We start from the raw sequence: 21,262 nt of genomic DNA on the forward strand, positions 1-21,262 counted from the left end.
GGCTTTTACCACCATCATTAAAGTTTTATATTACAAAGGGAATGCTTTCATATAGGTGTCTTAAAGTCATCAGACATAACTATATATATATATTTTATATATAGATATATATATATTTTAAGAGTGTTTGCACTTGAGAAAAGGTCCTAATCTCTAGTTTTACCTCTTTATTAGATTTTTGGCTTTGTATTTATAAGGTAAAAAGTAGTTTAAAAATGAGCAATTTAAAATACCCTCCCACCATTGCATGATCCTCCCAAATGTTAACTTGTCATACCAGACCTCAGAGATGGTATTTTTGGGTGTTTAAAGTAAAAAAAAATGACAAAAGTAGAAAAAACTTGTTCTAGATATCCACTTGTATGATCAGAAGAATTGTCTTATTTCTTTTACCTTCTTTTCTCTTACAAATTTAAAAAATACATATTTTGTAACATGATTCTGCCTCAGGACACACAAGTTTGTCTCTGAATACACGTTATTGAGAAATTTGTTTCTAATAAGTAAAACATCATTATTAAAGGAAGCAATGTAGTTTTCAATGCCTTGTTCAAGGGCATTTGAGAAAGCACAATGGAAATTTTTCACTAAATGAAACCATGTTAAATTTTAAGTTTCCCCAAACTAATCAAAGAGAAGAAAGGGAAAAAATTCTTTTACACACAATTGCTGGTTTCTTTAAACCTGGAATATCATAACTGACCTAACAACATTCCTTTGACGAATACTGGAGTCCAAGTCCTTTACGTATATACATATACACATAAAGACTCTAATGGTCTTATGTGTATATGTATTTATTTACTCTACCTCCATCCTAATTGAGAGTCTTAACTATAAATGTTGTGATTATAAACCACTAAAGACAGTGAAAAGCAAGGAAGGTGGAGTCAGAAGACCTAGACTGCAGTTGTATTTCTGGTACTTCCTAGCTTTAGTTTCCTCATCCATCATATTTAGTAAAAAACAAAAGGATTATTAAACATGTCAGCTCTAACTCTTGTGTTTTTTTAAGTGCATTTAAAAGTGATAATTTATATGACTCAAGGAAAATAGCATCATCAAAATAATTTTCGTGGGAAATAAAAGAATACAACTTTGGTAGGTCAGAGTAGGAAGTGAAGATAAAATACAACTCTATTATCTTCAAGAGTAAGGCACTATGATAGAAATGCAGGTTATTTAAACACTGAAAGTGTCTATTTATAAAAGGAATAGGATTAAGAGCAATGAATATAAATCTTTGCAAATTAAAACAGGGAAGGAAATGCGGAAAATAATGGTAGGAGAGTTTTTCTTGGATGTGTGAGTTAGTACCTCCCATGGTTGAAAAGCGTTGGGGTTCTGACAGTCACGAGCTTGACACAGATCCCGAATGGCATAACCAAGGGCAAACACTGCAAGTTGAATACTATGAATGAGTCCTGGCTCAGCATAGTCTCGGAGGAAGTCATTTCTCATGAAGAAGTTCCTCTCTATAACCTTGTTAGCCTTGTAGGCCAAAGTCCTTTGAGAATGATTGAAAATGCATTGACTCAAATCAGTGTCCTTGACATATGTGCAGGCAGATAAATGCATGGCATATTCATGTAAGAGTTTGTTACTGTCACTGGGAAGCAAGTGCAGATTTTGAAGAAAGGAATGGAAAGCGGATATATTCCCTCTTCTAAAGGTAAACCCCACAACTTTGCCAATCTTTTTAACATTAGGAATGGTGGTAATCTTGGTGGCAGTTGACCAATTATCACTAGCAATCCACATCTTATTTATATTCATTTCAATGGCTTTATTGAAGAGATCGAAAACATGGAATTGCCTCAGAAATACCACAATGACATTAACCTGGGCTTCTAAAATGATTTTCTTCAGTGTCTGATTGATTCTGACTTCAATGGTATTATCTGAAAGAAAGGCTGGAAGAACCTCTTTGAAGGCTATGCACACGTTATTTGCTTCAGCCTGAATTATAAAAGTGTTAAGAGCCAATCGTCCATAGTCATCATCTGTGGTTATGATGCCAATCCAGTTCCAACCAGATTTCTGAATCAGGTGAGCCATTGCTTTAATTTGATGGAAGTCACTGGGCACAGTCCGTAAAAATGAAGGAAAGCGAATTTTGTCACTCAGGATTTCTGCAGTTGATTCATAACCCACCTGGAAATAGACAGAATATTTTAGTTATGGTGTTGATGAACTCCAGGTGACTGTTCACAGTAGGTGTTCCTCTCTTTGATTGCTGTAAGTTTTCACGACTTTCTTTAAATTCTCTAGCCTTTTTCATCCTTCTTCTATGAATTACTACTTTACAAACAGCTTAAATCATGATACTTAGCCCCGATGATGGTTTAGAATCACGACTTTCTAATTATTTCATACTGTGTTTAGTACAGGCCTTCTGAGAATTCAGGCTCTATCTCATTTTCCATTTACACCTCTATATTCCTCTATATCTATCTTGTATCGCTGGCAGGGGGCCAAGAGTGGATATTATTCAAATACTTAGAGGTAAATACAGGAAAAATGCAGTCCATCACATAAACAAAATGCTGTTTGGAACATCAGTGTGTTCAAAATCTTGTCTAATGCATAATTTGGGTGATTTTATTCTAGGTAAAGTCAATCAGTCAAATAATCATCTTGTCCAGGGATCAGCAAAATTTTCCTGTAGAGAACCAGATATAAAATATTTTAAGCTTTTTTGGTCATGTATAGTCTCTGTCATATCTTTTTTCTTTTTTTTGTTACAACCTTTTAGAAATGTAAAAACTATTTTTAGCTTGGAACCTCAAGAGCATGAGAGCCACATTTGGTCCACAGGCTGTAGTTTTCTGACTCCTGATCTAGTCAAATAAGTATCAGCATTTTTGGAAGACCTACTTAATGTACACAAAGTTTTGCCTGATTCATAGCTTTGGTGAATTATTACCTTCTATAGATGCAATAGCAACATGTCACTTGTTCAGCATTTCTTTTTTTTTTCTTTCTTTCCTTCTTTTTTTTTTCTTTTCTCTTTTTTTTTTTTTTTTTTTTTTTTTTTTTACCTACTTGCAGCTGCCATGTGGTGTGGTGGAAAGACAATAGGCTTGGGAACAAGATAAACTGTTAGAATCCCAACTCAAATAAATTTGGGAATGTTATTTAATGTTTCTTTACTGTAAAGTTATAAGATTCTTGCTAAGATTAAAGGAGAAAATTTAAATAGATAAGAGCACACTTTCAGTAAACCTAAGTTACCTTCCAAGTACCTGATGTTGCTATGCTCAGCCACATTAAGAGCTGAACTTTCTTAAAATTAGTGTTACCCATGGAACGTCCCCTTACCTTTTCTGCTGTCTATTACAGAAATTGCATTTTTGCATTAGCCAGTTGTTGTTAAGTCTGTTTTCCTTACTTATCACCTAACTAGTATCATACATAGTCTAGAACTTTTAAGCCAAAGCCTTATCTTTGATGTGTTTGATAAATAGTTCTTTTTGTTTAATCATTTTGGATTACATTTTTTTTATTACCCACGTCACTATAATATAATGGAACTCTAATAGTCTTTGTATGTATATGCATTTATTTACTCTACCTCCAAAAAGTTATGTATTTTGAATTCTTATACACATTTTCATTATGTTACATATATATATATATTTTTTTCTGTCTGCTCACTTCTGTCAGATGGTCATTTCTTAATAATCTGAATATAAACCTTTTTCTTTTCTAACTTTTGGCTTCTCTTCTTCCTTAAGATTAGAAATCAGTGATGTAGAGAGTTACAAAGTAGTGTGATTTCACAATGAAAGCTAAAGAGACTTAATTGACTCTGAGCAATGTTCAAGAACTTAGTACACAGTGCTCTGATATCTGATTTGTTTTTTTCAGAGAACTTTTTGCTTACTTTCTGGTTATTGGCTTGCATTCCAGGGAAAGAAATAGCTCTATAGTCTTTGCTCAATGCCTTCCCATCATATTCAGAACAACATGCAAACTGTCCCAGGGCTTACAAGATGCTACATGACCCAGGCTTTGCCTATCTCTACATAAGCATCTCTTACTATGTTTCCTTTTGCTTCGACTGATCTAGCCAGATTGGCCTTTTTGCTATTCTTCAGGCATTCCAACTTTGCACTTGCTACTTTCTCAGATACTCTTTCTCCCCTCCCTCATCCTCCCTTCACACTCCTCACTCAAGCTTGAGACTAAATGTCACTTCCTCAAGAAGTCTTCTTTTGACCTCTCTGTCTCCTTACTCCTGAGTCTCTTTAGTTTCTTCATAGCATGTGACTGATGTTATTTTAGAAACAAGGCAGTTTAGGCCCAAAGATGTTTGTGTCTTATACAAATCAAGCTGAAAACAGTCAGAAACTAGACCTGATAGATTGAGGGGTAATTACTCCGTTAGTACTTTTCCACTATACCCTCTGTAATGGTATGCATCCTTTCTTTAACTAAAGAGAAAGAAAGGTTAGAGTAAAAGTGACTCCCTAACTAGTTTCCTCAGGTTTTCCTGATCCTTTCATAATAACAAATGTGATCAAAATCAATGTATGGAGGTAGCACAAAACCTACCTGTGGCATGAGCTGTAAATTCAACATCCTGGAGACAGCCATTGTTATTTCTGAATACCCAGAACCTATGACAGCCTTAACTCTTGGCATGTAGCTGGAATAGTCACACTTAAACTCCACAGTTTCTTTGGAGCAGTTGAATTTAGAAAGAAACCTCAGAGTGGCTGCCATTGCCACTGTGACTTCTGTACAAGTGTCATAGATTTCATACCCCAGTTTGACTCCAGATAATAGTGTTGAATTGTTGATCATCTCAATGCTGTGTATCATGGCAAGAGTTTGAAGAAAGACTGATATTTCAAAGCTGTTGGGAAACAAGTTTTTTTGAAATCAGAACATAACTCTTCTATGGACATGCCCATATCTCATTTTGCCTACATCTCCTCATAAAAATTTCTGGATTAGTGAATCTTACGTCTTAAAGGATCTAAATTTTATTTAAAAACAATTTTTCATGAAAATATTTATAAAGGGTAATATAGGAACCCACAGTTTCTTAAAAGGAGTCTATGTTACAGGATTAACTTTTCTTGATGATTTTTTGATCATTTTGAACAAATCAATATGAAGATATGTTTGATTTTTGTTCCTTTTTGTTGTTAGAGATCAGCATTTTATTGCTGTCAAAATGCTTGCTTTCTAGACTCATAAGCCTGTCTTTTAGTTTCTGATTCTAATCTGTGGGATTGGAAACCAGATAAATAAGACTCTTAAGAATTACATTTAGACAGCTTTGGTTAAAGCCTAACTGAGGCTTAGTTCTGAGGCATAGCTATTTCCACATTCAGATGATATTTTTTATACATCTTGATCTGTGATTATTTCAGAGCACTGAGTTGTCTGATTACTGATTTACTGTTAAGTTTATTTCATCCACCACTGTATACAAAATATTACAAATAGTGCCTAATATATAATAAGGGTTCAATACACTTTTTACAAATGAATAAAGGGGGATATTATTGTTCAGGGTTTGATATTCTAGTTTCTTTTTAGTTAATTAAGTTTTGATAATTAAACTATTAGAATATTACTATTTGCCATTGTGAACCATGTTTAGATGGTTCTATCTCTACAAATGCATCTCTTGCTATGTTTTCTTCTGCTTCACTGATATAGCCAGATTAAACTTTTTGCTATTCTTTGGACATTCCAACTTTGCACTTCTTGCTCCTTGGCCAGATACTCCTCTCCCCTCCCTAAAATAATAAAGTAAGTAATAATAAAAATATATTAATAAGTTAAAGTATTTGAAGATTACTATTTGTCATTGCAAACCATGGTTTGCAATGACAAATAGTAATCTTCAAATAGCTTAATTTAGCAAAATGTAATGAACTGAAAAGAAACTGTAATATCAAAACTCTGAATAATAATATCCCTCTTCATGTGAAGGACCTCTTCAAGGAGAACTACAAACCACTGCTCAATGAAATAAAAGAGGACACAAACAAATGGAAGAACATTCCATGCTCATGGATAGGAAGAATCAATATCGTGAAAATGGCCATACTGCCCAAGGTAATTTATAGATTCAATACCATCCCCATTAAGCTACCAATGACTTTCTTCACAGAATTGGAAAAACTACTTTAAAGTTCATGTGGAACCAAAAAAGAGCCCACATTGCCAAGACAGTCCTAAACCAAAGGAACAAAGCAGGAGGCATCACGCTACCTGACTTCAAACTATACTACAAGGCTACAATAACTAAAACAGCATGGTACTGGTACCAAAACAGATATATAGACCAACGGAACAGAACAGAGCCCTCAGAAATAATATCACACGTATACAACCATCTGATCTTTGACAAACCTGACAAAAATAAGAAATTGGGAAAGGATTCCCTATTTAATAAATGGTGCTGGGAAAACTGACTAGCCATAAGTAGAAAGCTGAAACTGGATCCCTTCCTTACACCTTATACAAAAGTTAATTCAAGATGGATTAGAGACTTAAATGTTAGACCTAATACCATAAAAACCCTAGAAGAAAACCTAGGCAATACAATTCAGGACACAGGCATGGGCAAAGACTTCATGTCTAAAACACCAAAAGTAATGGCAATAAAAGCCAAAAATGACAAATGGCATCTAATTAAACCAAAGCACTTCTGCACAGCAAAAGAAACTACCATCAGAGTGGGCAGGCAACTTACAGAATGGGAGAAAATTTTTGCAATCTACTCATCTGACAAAGGGTTAATATCCAGAACCTACAAAGAACTAAAACAAATTTACATGAAAAAAACAAACAACCCCATCAAAAAGTGGGTGAAGGATATGAACACACTTCTCAGAAGAAGACATTTATGCAGCCAACAGACACATGAAAAAATGCTCATCATCACTAGCCATCAGAGAAATGCAAATCAAAACCACAATGAGATACCATCTCACACCAGTTAGAATGGCGATCATTAAAAAGTCAGGAAACAACAAGTGCTGGAGAGGATATGGAGAAATAGGAACACTTTTATACTGTTGGTGGGACTGTAAACTAGTTCAACCATTGTGGAAGACAGTGTGGTGATTCCTCAAGAATCTAGAACTAGAAATACCATTTGACCCAGCCATCCCATTACTGGGTATATACCCAAAGGATTATAAATCATGCTGCTATAAAGACACATGCACACGTATGTTTATTGTGGCACTATTCACTATAGCAAAGACTTGGAACCAACCCAAATGTCCAATGACAGACTGGATTAAGAATATGTGGCATATATATATATATATATATATATATATATATATATACACACACCATGGAATACTATGTAGCCATAAAAAAAGGATTAGTTCATGTCCTTTGTAGGGACATGGATGAAGCAGGAAACCATCATTCTCAGCAAACTGTCACAAGAACAGAAAACCAAACACCGCATGTTTTCACTCATAGGTGGGAATTGAACAATGAGAACATTTGGACACAGGAAGGGGAACATCACACACCGAGACCTGTTGTGGGGTAGGGGGAGTGGGGAGGGATAGCATTAGGAGATATACCTAATGTAAATGACGAGTTAATGGGTGCAGCACACCAACATGGCATACATGTACATATGTAACAAACCTGCACATTATGCACATGTACCCTAGAACTTAAAGTATAATAAAAAAATTAAAAAAGAAACAAAAAAAACCCAAAAAATCCCTCTTTACTAAAATTTTAAATTTAATTAAGAAATTTTAATTCCTTAATTAAACATTACAATTTCCATTAAAAAAGAGAAGTAAGCCCAGCTTATCATTGGCACAACCAACATTAGTGAGCACCACTCAGGACTCAGAAGGTCATCCTGTCACTGCCATTGCCATCATGCATGCCACACAAGTGTCCCAAGAGCCCAAGAAATCACTCACCTGCTGGTTCCATGGCTTCCACTACCAGTATTTGAGTAAGGCACCTGGAGGCCCAAGAATTGACCTGATTTGGCCTAACACCAGGGAATGCTGCCCTGGGACACAAGGATGGGCATACTCAGCCCATTGCTAACACCACTGGGGCTCAAAGACTGGCTTACTTGGCATCCCAGTCACCAGCAAAGCTGCATCATAGTCCCAAGAATAACTGTACCCTAGGCCACTGAGGAAATGTCAGATGACACTTATGCTAGTCATGGCCAAAGAAATCAAAGTAATTATACTACTGCTGCAACCACAATAAAAGTCAAAGTACCCTGCCCAACCAAAACTATCTATTCATCCTTAGGAAGCGTTCTCCCCCTACAAAAGCAAATTTTTTAAAATTGGAAGAAGCAACTGAAACATCAGATGTACATATACTAACATAAGAACACAGGAAACATGAAAAAGCCAGAAAAGATGACATTTTTAAAGGAAGATATACTATAATAATGGTCTTTAAGAAAAAAAATTTAAATAACTTTTTAAAAAAAGAAACACGATAATTCTCCAGAAACATATCTCAATCAAAAAGCAATTAATGAAATTCCAGAAAAATAATCCAAATTACAGATTCTAAAGGAGGATAGTGAGATACAAGATAATTCTGAAAAACACTACAAAGAAATCTGAAAAACAATTCAGAATATGAATGAGTTTACCAAAGACACAGATGTTGTAAAAGAATCAAACAGAAATTCTGCAACTGAACAATTCATTGAATGAACAACATAAAACACTTGAAAGCTTCAACAATAGATTAGCTCAAGCAGATGAAAGAAGCTCTGAACCTGAAGACAGTTCAGGTTCAACTTTTGAAATAAGCCAGCCATGAAAATATAAAGGAAAAAAAAAAAGAATTAAAAAAAGCTAAACAGGCCTGGTGCAGTGGCTCACGCCTGTAATCCTAGCACTTTGGGAGGGCGAGGCGGGAGGATCATGAGGTCAGAAGATCGAGACAATCCTGGCTAACATGGTGAAACCCTGTCTCTACTGAAAATACAAAAAATTAGCCAGGTGTGGTGGCGGGCACCTGTAGTCCCAGCTACTCTAGAGGCTGAGGCAGAAGAATGGCGTGAACCTGGGAGGTGGAGCTTGCAGTGAACTGAGATCGCACCACTGCACTCCAGCCTGGGCGACAGAGCAAGATTCCGTCTAAAAAAAAAAAAAGAAAGCTAAGCAAAGCCTTCATGATATATGGAACACCATAAAGTGATCAAATATACAAATTATTGATATCCCAGAAGGTAAAGAGATATTGAAATAGTTAAACATATATAACAAAATAATAGATAAAAATAATAGATAAAAACTTTCCACATCCAGTAGGAGGTTTAGACATCCAGATACAGGAGACCCAGCAATCCCTAAACAGATACAATGCACAAATTCTGCACAGCACATTATAGTCAAAATGTCTAAAGTCAATGACAAAGAAAATTCTAAAAACAGAAAGAATTTAGTCACCTCTAAAGGAAATCACATCATACTAATTGAAGATATGTCAGCAGAAACCTTATAGACCAGAAGAGAAGAAGATGATACATTTAAAGTGCTGAGGCAAAAACCCTGTTAGCCAAGAATACTATATCCAGAAAAATAATCCTTCCTAAATGGAGGAGAAATAAAGTTGCTCCTAGACAAGCAAAAGCTGAGGGAATTCAACACCGCTAGACTGGCCCTACAAATGCTCAAAGGAGTTCTATACCCGGAAGTGAAATGATGATGCTTATCATGGTGAAAACACAACAAAGTGTAAAACAATGGTAAAAAAGAGGAAGGACTCAAATGATACTACTACAGATATTCATCTACAAAACCACAATGACAAAAAATGAGAAAAAGAATGGAATATAAAATACATAAAACAAACAGTAAGCAAAAACATGACAGGAACAAAGCCTCATATGTCTATATTAACCTTGAATTTAAAAGGATTAAATTCCCCTCTTAAGAGATATAGACTGGCTGTCAATATCCTACTGAATGGGCAAAAACTGGAAGCATTCCCTTTGAAAACTGGCACAAGACAGGGGTGCCCTCTTTCACCACTCCTATGCAACATGGTGTTGAAAGTTCTGGCCAGGGCAATCAGGCAAGAGAAAGAAATAAAGAGTATTCAATTAGGAAATGAGGAAGTCAAATTGTCCCTGTTTGCAGATGACATGATTCTATGTTTAGAAAACCCCATCATCTCAGCCAAAAATCTCCTTAAGCTGATAAGCAACTTCAGCAAATTCTCAGAATACAAAATCAATATGAAGAAATCACAAGCATTTCTATACACCATTAATAGACAAAGAGCCAAATCATGAGTGAACTCCCATTCACAATTGCTACAGACAGAATAAAATACCTAGGAATCCAACTTACAAGGGATGTGAAGGACTTCTTCAAGGGGAACTACAAACCACTGCCCAACAAAATAAAAGAGGACACAAACAAATGGAAGAATATTCCATGCTCATGGATAGGAAGCATCGAGATTGTGAAAAGGTAATTTATAGATTCAATGCCATCTCCATCAAGCTACCAATGACTTTCTTCAGAGAATTGGAAAAAACTATTTTAAAGTTCATATGGAACCAAAAAAGAGCTCACATGGCCAAGATAATCCTAAGCAAAAAGAACAAAGCTGGAAGTATCTTATGCTACCTGACTTCAAACTATACTACAAGGCTACAGTAACCAAAACAGCATGGTACTGGTACCAAAACAGATATATAGACCAATGGAACAGAACAGAGACCTCAGAAATAATACCACACATCTACAGCCATCTGATCTTTGACAAACCTGACAAAAACAAGAAATGGGGAAAGGATTCCCTATTTAATAAATGGTGCTGGGAAAACTGGCTAGCCATATATAGAAAGCTGAAACTGGATCCCTTCCTTACACCTTATACAAAAATTAATTCAAGATGGGTTAAAGACTTAAATGTTAGACCTAAAACCATAAAAACCCTAGAAGAAAACCCAGGCAATATCATTCAGGACACAGGCATGGGCAAGGACTTCATGACTAAAACACCAAAAGCAATGGAAATAAGAGCCAAAATAGACACATGGGATCTAATTAAACTGAAGAGCTTCTGCATGGCAAAAGTAACTACCATCAGAATGAACAGGCAACTTACAGAATGGGAGAAAATTATTGCAATCTACCCATCTGACAAAGGACTAATATCTAGAATCCACAAAGAGCTCAAACAAATTTACAAGAAAAAAACAAACAACCCCATCAAAAAGTGGGCAAAGGATATGAACAGACATTTCTCAGAAGAAGACATTTATGCAGCCAACAGACACATGAAAAAATGCTCATCATCCCCAGCCATCAGAGAAATGCAAATCAAAACACAATGAGATACCATCTCACAACAGCTGGAATGGAGATCATTAAAAAGTCAGGAAACAACTGATGCAGGAGAGGATGTGGAGAAATAGGAACGCTTTTACACTGCTGTTGGGAGTGTAAATTAGTTCAACCATTGTGGAAGACAGTGTGGCGATTCCTCAAGGATCTAGAACTAGAATTACCATTTGATCAATCCCATTACTGGGTATATACCCAAAGGATTATAAATCATGCTACTATAAAGACACATGCACACGTATGTTCATCGTGGCACTATTCAAAATAGCAAAGACTTGGAACCAACCCAAATGTCCATCAATAATAGACTGGATAAAAAATGTGGCACATATACACCGTGGAATACTACGCAGCCATTGAAGGATGAGTTCATGTCCTTTTCAGGGACATGAATGAAGCTGGAAACCATCATTCTCAGCAAACTGTCACAAGGGCAGAAAGCCAAATGCTGCATGTTCTCATTCATAGGTGGGAATTGAACAATGAGATCACTTGGACACTGGGAGGGGAATATCATACACTGGGTCCTGTAGGGGGGTGGGGGACTTGGGGAGGGATAGCATTAGGAGAAATACCTAATGTAAATGATGAGTTGATGGGTGCAGTAAACCAACATGGCACATGTATACCTATGTATGAAACCTGCACGTTGTGCACATGTACCCTAGAACTTAAAGTATAATAAAAATAAGTAAATAAATAAAAGAAAAAAAGAGATATAGACTGGCTGTATAAATGAAAAAAAAAAGCATGATCCAATTATATGCAACTTACAAGAAATGCACTTTACATATAAAAGCACATATAGAGTGAAAGTGAAGGGATAGAAAAAGATATCCCATGCAAACAAAAACCAAAATTGAGCAGAAGTAACTATATTTATATTAGATAAAACACACTGTAAGCCAAACATAGTAGAAAAAGTAAAATAAGGTCATTATATAATGATAAGGAGTCAATCCAGGAAGAGGAAATAATTTAAAATGTATATGCAAGCAACACTGAAGCACCCAGATTCATAAAGCAAAAATTACTAGATCTAAAGAGAAAGAAACTGCAATACAATAATTGTGGGAAACTTTAACACCCTATTCAGCATTAGGCAGATCATCTAGACAGAAAATCAGCAAAAATATAACAAACTTACGACCAGGTTCACCCCTGTAATCCCAGCACTTTGGGAGGCTGAGGAGGATGAATCACTTGAGGTCAGGAGTTCAAGAGCAGCCTGGCTAACATGATGAAACACCATCTCTACTAAAAATACAAAAATAGCTAGTCATGGTGGTACACACCTGTAATGCCAGCTACTTGGGAGGCTGAGGTGGAAGGATCACTTGAACCCAGTAAGTGGAGGTTGCAGTGAGCCAAGATTGCACCACTGCACTCCAGCCTGGGCAACAGAGTGAGACTTCATCTCAAGAAAAGGACTTAAATTGAACTTTAGACCAGGTGGACCTAACAGACATTTACAGAACTTTTGGTCCAATAGCTGTAGAATACACATTCTTCTCATCAGTGCATGGAACATTCTCCAGATCAGGCCATATATTAGGCCATAAAACAAGTCTTAACAAATTTACAAAAATAAAAATTATATCAAATATATTCTCAGGCTGCAATGGACTAGAATTAGAAATAATAACAAGAGGAACTTTGGAAACTATACAAATCAGCAGAAACCACATGCTTCTGAATAACCATTGGGTTAATGAAGAAATTAAGATGGAAATCAGAAATCTTATTAAAACAAATGAAAATGGAAACATGAATGTATTAGCTTCTTCTCACATTGCTATAAGGCAATAGCTGAGACTGGGTAATTTATAAAGAAAAGAGGTTTAATTGGCTCATTGTCCTGCAGGCTATACCAGAAGTATAGTGCTGACATCTGCTCAGCTTCTTGGGAGGTCTCAGGACATATACAATCAAGGTGGAAGGCAAAGGGGGGCCTTGGCACCTCACATGGCCAGAGCAAAAGGAAGAAAGAGAGAGGGAAGATGTAACACACTTTTATATTCTATCCCTGGCTCCTCCCAAATCTCATGTCCTTCTCACATTGCAAAATACAATCATTCCTTCTCACCAGTCTCCCAACGTCTTAACTAATTCTAGCATTATCTCAAAAGTTGAAAGTCCAAAGTCTCATCTGAGTAGTCCCTTCTGCCTATGAGCCTGCAAAATAAAAAATTAGTTAGTTACTTCTAAGACACAATGGGAGTACAGGCATTTGGTAAATACTCCTATTTGAAAAGAGAGAAATTGGCTAAAGGAAAAGGCCTACAGGTCCCATGCAAATCCAAAACCCAGCAAGGCAATCATTACATCTTAAAGCTCCAAAATAATCTCTTTTAACTCCATGTCTCATACCCAGGGGACACTGGTATAAGCTGGAGCTGGAGTGGCTGGGACATAAGAAGCAGCAGGGCCCTGGTCTCAGCTCAAGAAACCATTCTGCCCTCCTAGGCCTCTGGGTCTGTGATGGGAGGGGCTGCTATGGAGGTCTCTGAAATTCCTTTGAAGTCTTCTCATTGTCTTGGCTATTAACATTCAGCTTCTCTTTGCTTATGCAAATTTCTGCAGCCAGCTTCAGTTCTTCCCCCAGAAATTTTTATTTGTTTGTTTGTTTTGTTTTTTCTAACACGTGGCTGGGCTGCAAATTTTCCAAACTTTTACATTCTGTTTCCCTTTTAAATATAAGTTCCAGTTTTACATTATTTCCTTGCTCACACATATGAACTAGGCTATTAAAAGCAGCCAGGCAACTTCTTGACTGCTTTGCTGCTTAGAAATTTCTTCTGCCAGATACCCTAAATCATCACTCTCAAGTTCAAAGTTCCACAGATACCTGGGTAGGGGCACAATGCCACCAGGTTCTTTGCTAACGCATAGCAAAGATAACCTTTACTCCAGTTCCTAATAAGTTCCTCATGTCCATATGAGACCTCTTCAGCCTGAACTTCATTGTCTATATATATCACCATTATCATTTTGGTCACAACAATTTAACAAGTCTCTAGGAAGCTCCAAACTTTTCTTCATCTTCCTATCTTCTTTGGAGCCCTCCAAACTGTTCCAACCACTATCCATTACCCAGTTCCAGAGCTGCTTCCACATTTTCAGGTATCTTTATAGCAATGCACCACCTCTCTGGTATCAATTTTCTGTATTAGCCCATTCTTGCATTGAATAAAATATACCAGAGAATGAGTAATTTATAAAGAAAAGAGGTTTAATTGGCTCATGGTTCTGTGGACTGTACAGGAAGCATGACACTGGCATCTGCTTAGCAACTTGGGACTTGGGAGTCCTCAGGAAACTTATAATCATGGCAGAAGGCAAAGGGGGAGCTGGCACCTTACATGGCTAGATTAGGAGGAAGAAAGAGAGAGAGGGGATATGCTACACACTTTTAAACAACCAGATCTTATGAGAACTGTATCATAAGAACAGCACTAGGGGAATGGCGCTAAGCCATTCATAAGAAACTGCTCCCATGATCCAATTACCTCCTACCAGGTCCCACCTCCAACACTGGGGATTATAATTTGATATGAGATTTGGGCAAAGACACAGATCCAAACCATATCAACAACATACCAAAGCCAGTGGGATACAGCAAAAGCAGTACTAAGAAGGAAGTAAATAGCAATGAACATCTACAACAAAAAAGTGGAAAGATTTCAAATAACCTAAGAATGTACCTTAAGGAACTAGAAAAGCAAAAACACATGAAACCCAAAATTAGTAGAAGGAAAGCAATAATAAAGATCTAGCAGAATTAAATGAAATGTAGACTAAAAAATAAAAACACAAAGGATCAATAAAATGAAAAGTTGATTCTTCAAAATTTATAAATCACTAGACTAGACTAACTGAAAAAAGAAGAGAGAAGACCCAAATAAACAAAACCAGAGATGAAAAAGGAGACATTACAACTGATACCACAGAAATACGAAAGATTATCAGAAACTATTAGGAACAATTACATGCTAACAAATGGAAAAACCTAGAGGAAATGTGAAAATTCCTGGAAACATACAGTCTACCAAGATTAAATCAGGAAGAAATAGCAAACCTGAGCAGACCAATAACAAATAGCAAGATTAAATCATCAGTAATAAAAAGCCCCAGTAAATAATAGCTCAGAACCAGATGGATTGCTGCTGAATTCTACCAAACATATAAAGAAGAAATATTAGTAATCTTCCTCAAACTACTCCAAAAAGTTCAAGAGGACGGAATTCTCTCCAACTTATTCTATGAGGCCAGCATTACCCTAATGCCAAAACCAGATAAGGACACAATAAAAACAGAAAACCATAGACCAATATCTCTGATGAACATACACACAAAAATCCTCAAAAAATACTAGCAAATAGAATTCAACAGTGTATCACAAAGATAATACACCATGATTAAGTGTAATATCAACCATGCAAGGATAGTTTAACATATACAAATCAGTAAAAGTAATACATCACATCAACAGGATGAAGGACAGAAACTATGTGATCGTCTCAATAGATGTAGAAAAAGTATTTGATAAAATACAACACCTTTCACGATAAAACCTCTCAACAAACTAGGCACAGATGGAACATACTTCAAATTAATAAAGTCCATATATGACAAACCCATAGTTAACATCATACCGACTGGGTAAAGTGGAAAGCCTTTTCTCTAAGAAGTAGAGCAAGACAAGGATGCCCACCTTCACCAGTCTTATTCAACATAGTATTGGAAGTCCTGGCCAAAGCAATCAGGCAAGAGAAGAAACAAATGGCACACACATTGAAATAGAGGAAGTCAAATTGTCCCTCTTTGCAGTTGACATTATCTTATATTTAGAAATACCAAAAGACTCCACAAAAAAACCTCTTAGAGCTTATAAACAAATTCAGTAAAGTTTCAGGATGCAATATCAACATATAAAAATCAATAGCATTTTTGTACACCAGTAGTGAAATAGCTGAAAAAAAAATCAAGAAAGCAATCCCATTTACAACAGCTACAAAAAAATACATAGGAATAAATTTAACCAAGGAGGTGAAAGATCTCTACAAGGAAAACTGCAGAATGCTGATGAAAGTAATTGAAAAGAACACAAATAAATGGAGAGATATCTCATGCTCAAGGATCAGAAAAAATAATAGTGTTAAAATGACCATAATGCCCAAAGCAACATACACAGTAAATGCAATCCCTATTAAATGTCAATATCATTTTTCACAAATATTTAAAAAATCCTAAAATTAATATGGAACAACAACAACAAAAAAGCCAGAATAGCCACAGCAATCCTGAGCAAAATGAACAAAGCTGGAGGCATCAAACTACCTGACAAAATTATATCACAAATTTATAGTAACCAAAACAGCATGGTATAAAAATAGACACATAGACCATGGGAAACAGGATAGACAACTAAAAAATAAATCCACATATTTATTACCAACTGATTTTTGACAAAGGAGCCAAGAACATATTCAGGGGAAAGGACTTCAATAAATTGTACAGGGAAAATTGGATATCCATATGCAGAAGAATAAAACTGGACTCTTTTCCTTCACTGTATATAAAAATCAACTTGAGGTGGACTAAGAACTTAAACATAAGATCCCAAATTATAAAACTATTAGAAGAAAACAGGGAAAGCACTTAAGGACATCAGTCTAGGCAAAGATTTTATGGGTAAGACCTCAAAAGCACAGACAACTAAAATAAAAATGAACAAATGTTACTATATTAAAATAAAAATCTCTGTACAGGAAAGGAAACCATCAAGAGTGAAGAGACAGCCATTGAATGGGAGAAGATATTTGCAAACTCTTCATCCAACAAAAGACTAATATCCAGAATATAGATGAAATTGAACAACTCAACAATAAGAAAGCAAAATCTCATTAAGAAGTGGTCAAAGAACACGAACAGATGATTCTCAAAAGAAGACATATAAATGGCCAACTGGTATATAAAAAATGCTCAGCATCACTAATCATCAAAGAAATGCAAATTGAAACCACACTGAGATATTTTCTTACGCCAGTTAGAATAGCTATTACTAAAAAGACAAAACAAAAACAAAAACAGATGCTGACAAGGACATGTGGAAGACGGAACTCATCTACACTGTTGGAGAAAATGTAAATTAGTACAACTCCTATGGGAAACGGTATGGATATTTCTCAAAAATCTAAAAATGATAAATGTAATCCAGTAATCCTACTATTGGGTATCCAAAGAAAAGGAAATCAGTATACTAAAGGGATACCTGCACTCACATGCTTACCATAACTAACACTATTTGCAATAGCAAAGATATGGAATCAACTTGTGTCCATCAATAGAAGAATAGATAAAGAAAATGTGCTATATATACACAACAGAATACTACTCAGCCACAAAAAGAATAAAATCATATCATTTGCAGCAACATAGATGAAACTGGAGGCCATTATGTTAAGCGAAATAACTCAGGCACAGAAAGACGAATATCATATGTTCTCACTCGTATGTGGGAGATAAAAACATTGATATCATAAAGGTAGAGAGCTGACATTATAAAGGTACTAGAGGATGGGAAGGTGGGTGGATAAAGATGGGAAGGAGAGGGGATAAAGAGAGGTAGGTTAATGTGTATAAACATATAGTTAGATAAAAGATAGAAGTTCAGTCGTTTGACAGCCCAGTTACTCTAGTTAACAACAATGTATTGTATATTTCAACATAGCCAGAAGAGAGGACTTGAATTGTTTCCAATATATAGAAGTGACAGTACTCAAAGTGATGGACACCTCAAAAAGCCTGACTTGATCATTACACATTCTAGGCATATAACAGAATACCACATGTACCTCATAAATATGTAAACTAATATGTATGAATTAAAAGAAGAGAAACATAGAAGAGAAAAAGGGTAAACGAATAGGTTGTCTGACATTAAACTGTATAATATTTTCAGAGGCCACCACGTGTAAACTCCATTAGAGTTGGAACCTCCTTGGCGTATTCACATTAGTGTGCCAGTGCCTATAATAGGGTACAGGTAATGTAGGCAATTAATAAGTAGTTGTGCAATGTTGAGTGAGTACCATTTCTCTTGATGAGTGACAAAAAGGTAAGAGATTTTCAACTGAGTGATTTTTTAAAATAGGAAATTTCCTTATTTGGTCAAATAGCTATTCAGTGTTTTCCATCCTTAATTGTTGGCCTGCAATTGCGGGCCTCAACTCTGCAGCCATTCTTTGTGTGCCAAAGTAGTGCTCTGAAAATCTTCATTAATTGTTATTATGTTTTTTACTATTCTCTGGTATTCCTGCTAATCAATGATTATGATGACAATAGCTAAAAGTGCCTAACTTTTAGGGAGAATGCCAAGAAATCTTAGTATGACAGGGGATCACATTTTATCTAAAAGTATTTTTAGAGGGCTTGGGAAATACTTCGTCGATAAAGAAAGAAAGGTAAGAGAAAAAACAAGATTAAACTTAGACACAGAAACATAAAAGTAGAATGGTAATTTTAGAGTTGGAAGGAGGCATGAAGAGCACATTCCATAGCAACAGCAGCTGATGCTGCCTGTGTCCTTAGAGATTATCCAGGCCTTTGTTTTACAGATGAGAAAATACACATGACAGTGAAACTGGAACTCAGAGTTTAAGTGATCTACCTAAGTTTACAAAATTAGCTTGTCTCAAAACTGAAATGAGAATTAGAATATCCTCTTCTCCTTAAGGAAAATCCATTTGCAACACCTTCCACCCAGCTTTACCTTTCCACATTACACTGTGCCAGTGAAATGTCTTTCTCATAGGTAAGCTCTCATGACACAAAGTGTTCATCCAGGAGGAAGGAGCACTTTGAGTTGAGGAGGGTCTTAATTTATCAGGAAAGAGTTAGACTATTTCTGGAATGAAACGAATGCAGTGTTGAAAAAAAAAATGAAATGTTAGTATGAAAAAATTCAGCTACAGTCTATTTTAAACAAAGCATTAAATAATAGATCTGTGTTTAAAATAAAATACATGTTTTCTGTGATAGAAATACATGTGGGCTATGTATGCTTGTAGTGAAAAATAGGCCACAATGTCTTCTCAAGTGACTTCAGGCATTGTTTTATAAGGCAAAATCTAAATAAATATATTAATGAAAAGCATTCATATCCTCTGCACTTGGAAGTTGTTTCATTATACATATAGGGCTGTTATAGTACTCTTTTAAAGAAAGATTGCAAGATTAACCATATGCAACCTAAAAAATATATATGAGTTTATTTTTTAAAATGATTTAGATATTAATACAAGTCAACAGTTTATATGTCCTAGTCTCATGACAGAATCTTGAAATCTAAATGTATTTTTTGAGACTTTACTCACCCAACACACTTCTGGATTTGTGGTCGTCTGGGATAGTCTTCTGAGGACAACATTTTTTCATGAATAGCAAACAAACCTCCAATTACGATATGTCCCGGAGAAGTGGCAGCCACAAAGTCATCAGGGGTCTGGCAAGGCTGTGAAGTAGCAAGAATAATCATAAAGCAGGTAATTAGTATAATTAATAATGCCATGTTTCCATCTCATTTGCTCAGTTCATGTGAGTTCTTAAGTGCATGGAGTGCCAACAAGATTCCTATTTCACCTGTAAACACCTTATAAGGTATAGGACAGTGTCAAGGGCCAGAAACACTCAGTATTCAGATACTTGATGACAGTCAAAACAGTTATTTCACCAATGAGAACATAGACTTTTTAACACTCCAGTGTTAGAGATAATGTGATAGCAGTCATGTGATGTAAAAGCTGATAGAATTATAAACACAAGTCTAACTGTAATGGTACTTTTTCACTCTAGTGATATGTCAAGGGCCCTGAGTCACGTTGGCATTTCTTTTGAAGCAGAATGTAGAACTTTCAAGAAGCAGCAGTTTGGAAGAGTTTTTCCACTTTAGAAATAGACAGCTCTACATTTCAAAAAGGTATCACATTCAAGGCACAAATAATTCAATATAGTTTATCAGGTGTTTAGAAAAAAACATCCTGCTTTTCTTTTTCCTGAAAAGCTCTATTTAAAAAATGAAATTCAGTTAAATTTGGGTATTTGTCACTCCCACATTAGGTATTTGTCATTTCCAGTTTCCCTGTGTTAGAAATACATAGCTTTTGTGAAGATGGGTAAAACTAAAAACAAGATGAAACTTGTCTGATACAGTATTTTGCTTTGAACAAGAAAGGTCTGTTCATAGATCATTGCCATTTCCACTATTGTGGATGCTATATTTTAATAAATTTGGAACTAATTTCAGGCTATATATTCTTAAATACTTAGGAATCTGAACTAACATAATTTGATGGGTGTCTTTTGGAATTTAACAGAGGATAGAGAAACCTCAATGATGTAGTCACCATTAAGAAAAAGTTCAAAGTTTTAAAATTTATTTAATAAAATCAGTCTTTTAAAAATATTTTATTAAAAATGAATATCTCATGGGCAAGCAGTTTCAAATCCAATACATTCAGTTTGTTTGATGAGTAGCAGATACATTTAAAGAAATTTCAAAAAAATGAAAGAGTGCCATGGCCACTGTGGCATTTTTTCATTATCTAAATTAGGCTTAGATTCCATGGTCCAGTAGGGTTATACCAGCTGAGGAGTGGAGAAGTCACAGCTCATCATGCAGCTTCAAATGTTTTCTTAAGTCTTAGCATTTTTACTAATGGCAGGATTTTCTATTAGAATGAAAACCAGTTAACTTCAGTTGCCCAGAAAGTTTAACAAACATACATGAGTCTGAAGACTCTTGAAATGTTTAGCAATTACATTTTACTCATCTTAATCTTATTACTTATTGGTGTATGTGTGTGTTTGGTGTCGGATGGATTTATATTTTCATGAATTTAGTTATTTTGCTC

General features: G+C 35.6%; 1 protein-coding gene across 1 annotated transcript in view; it reads right to left on the minus strand.

Moving 5' to 3' along the window:
- Window positions 1-19,920, minus strand: part of LOC105465481 (G protein-coupled receptor class C group 6 member A) — a 33,356-nt gene extending 13,436 nt beyond the window's left edge. Inside the window, exons 1-3 of the mRNA XM_011713929.2 lie at window positions 19,727-19,920; window positions 4,558-4,861; window positions 1,318-2,154 (exon numbers count right to left, since the gene is read on the minus strand). Coding sequence (XP_011712231.2) covers window positions 1,318-2,154; window positions 4,558-4,861; window positions 19,727-19,920 — 1,335 coding nt within the window. The remainder of the gene's footprint in view (window positions 1-1,317; window positions 2,155-4,557; window positions 4,862-19,726) is intronic.
- Window positions 19,921-21,262: the final 1,342 nt, after the last annotated feature.

Source organism: Macaca nemestrina, chromosome 5 (assembly GCF_043159975.1).
Source record: "Macaca nemestrina isolate mMacNem1 chromosome 5, mMacNem.hap1, whole genome shotgun sequence".
NCBI lineage: Eukaryota > Metazoa > Chordata > Mammalia > Primates > Cercopithecidae > Macaca > Macaca nemestrina.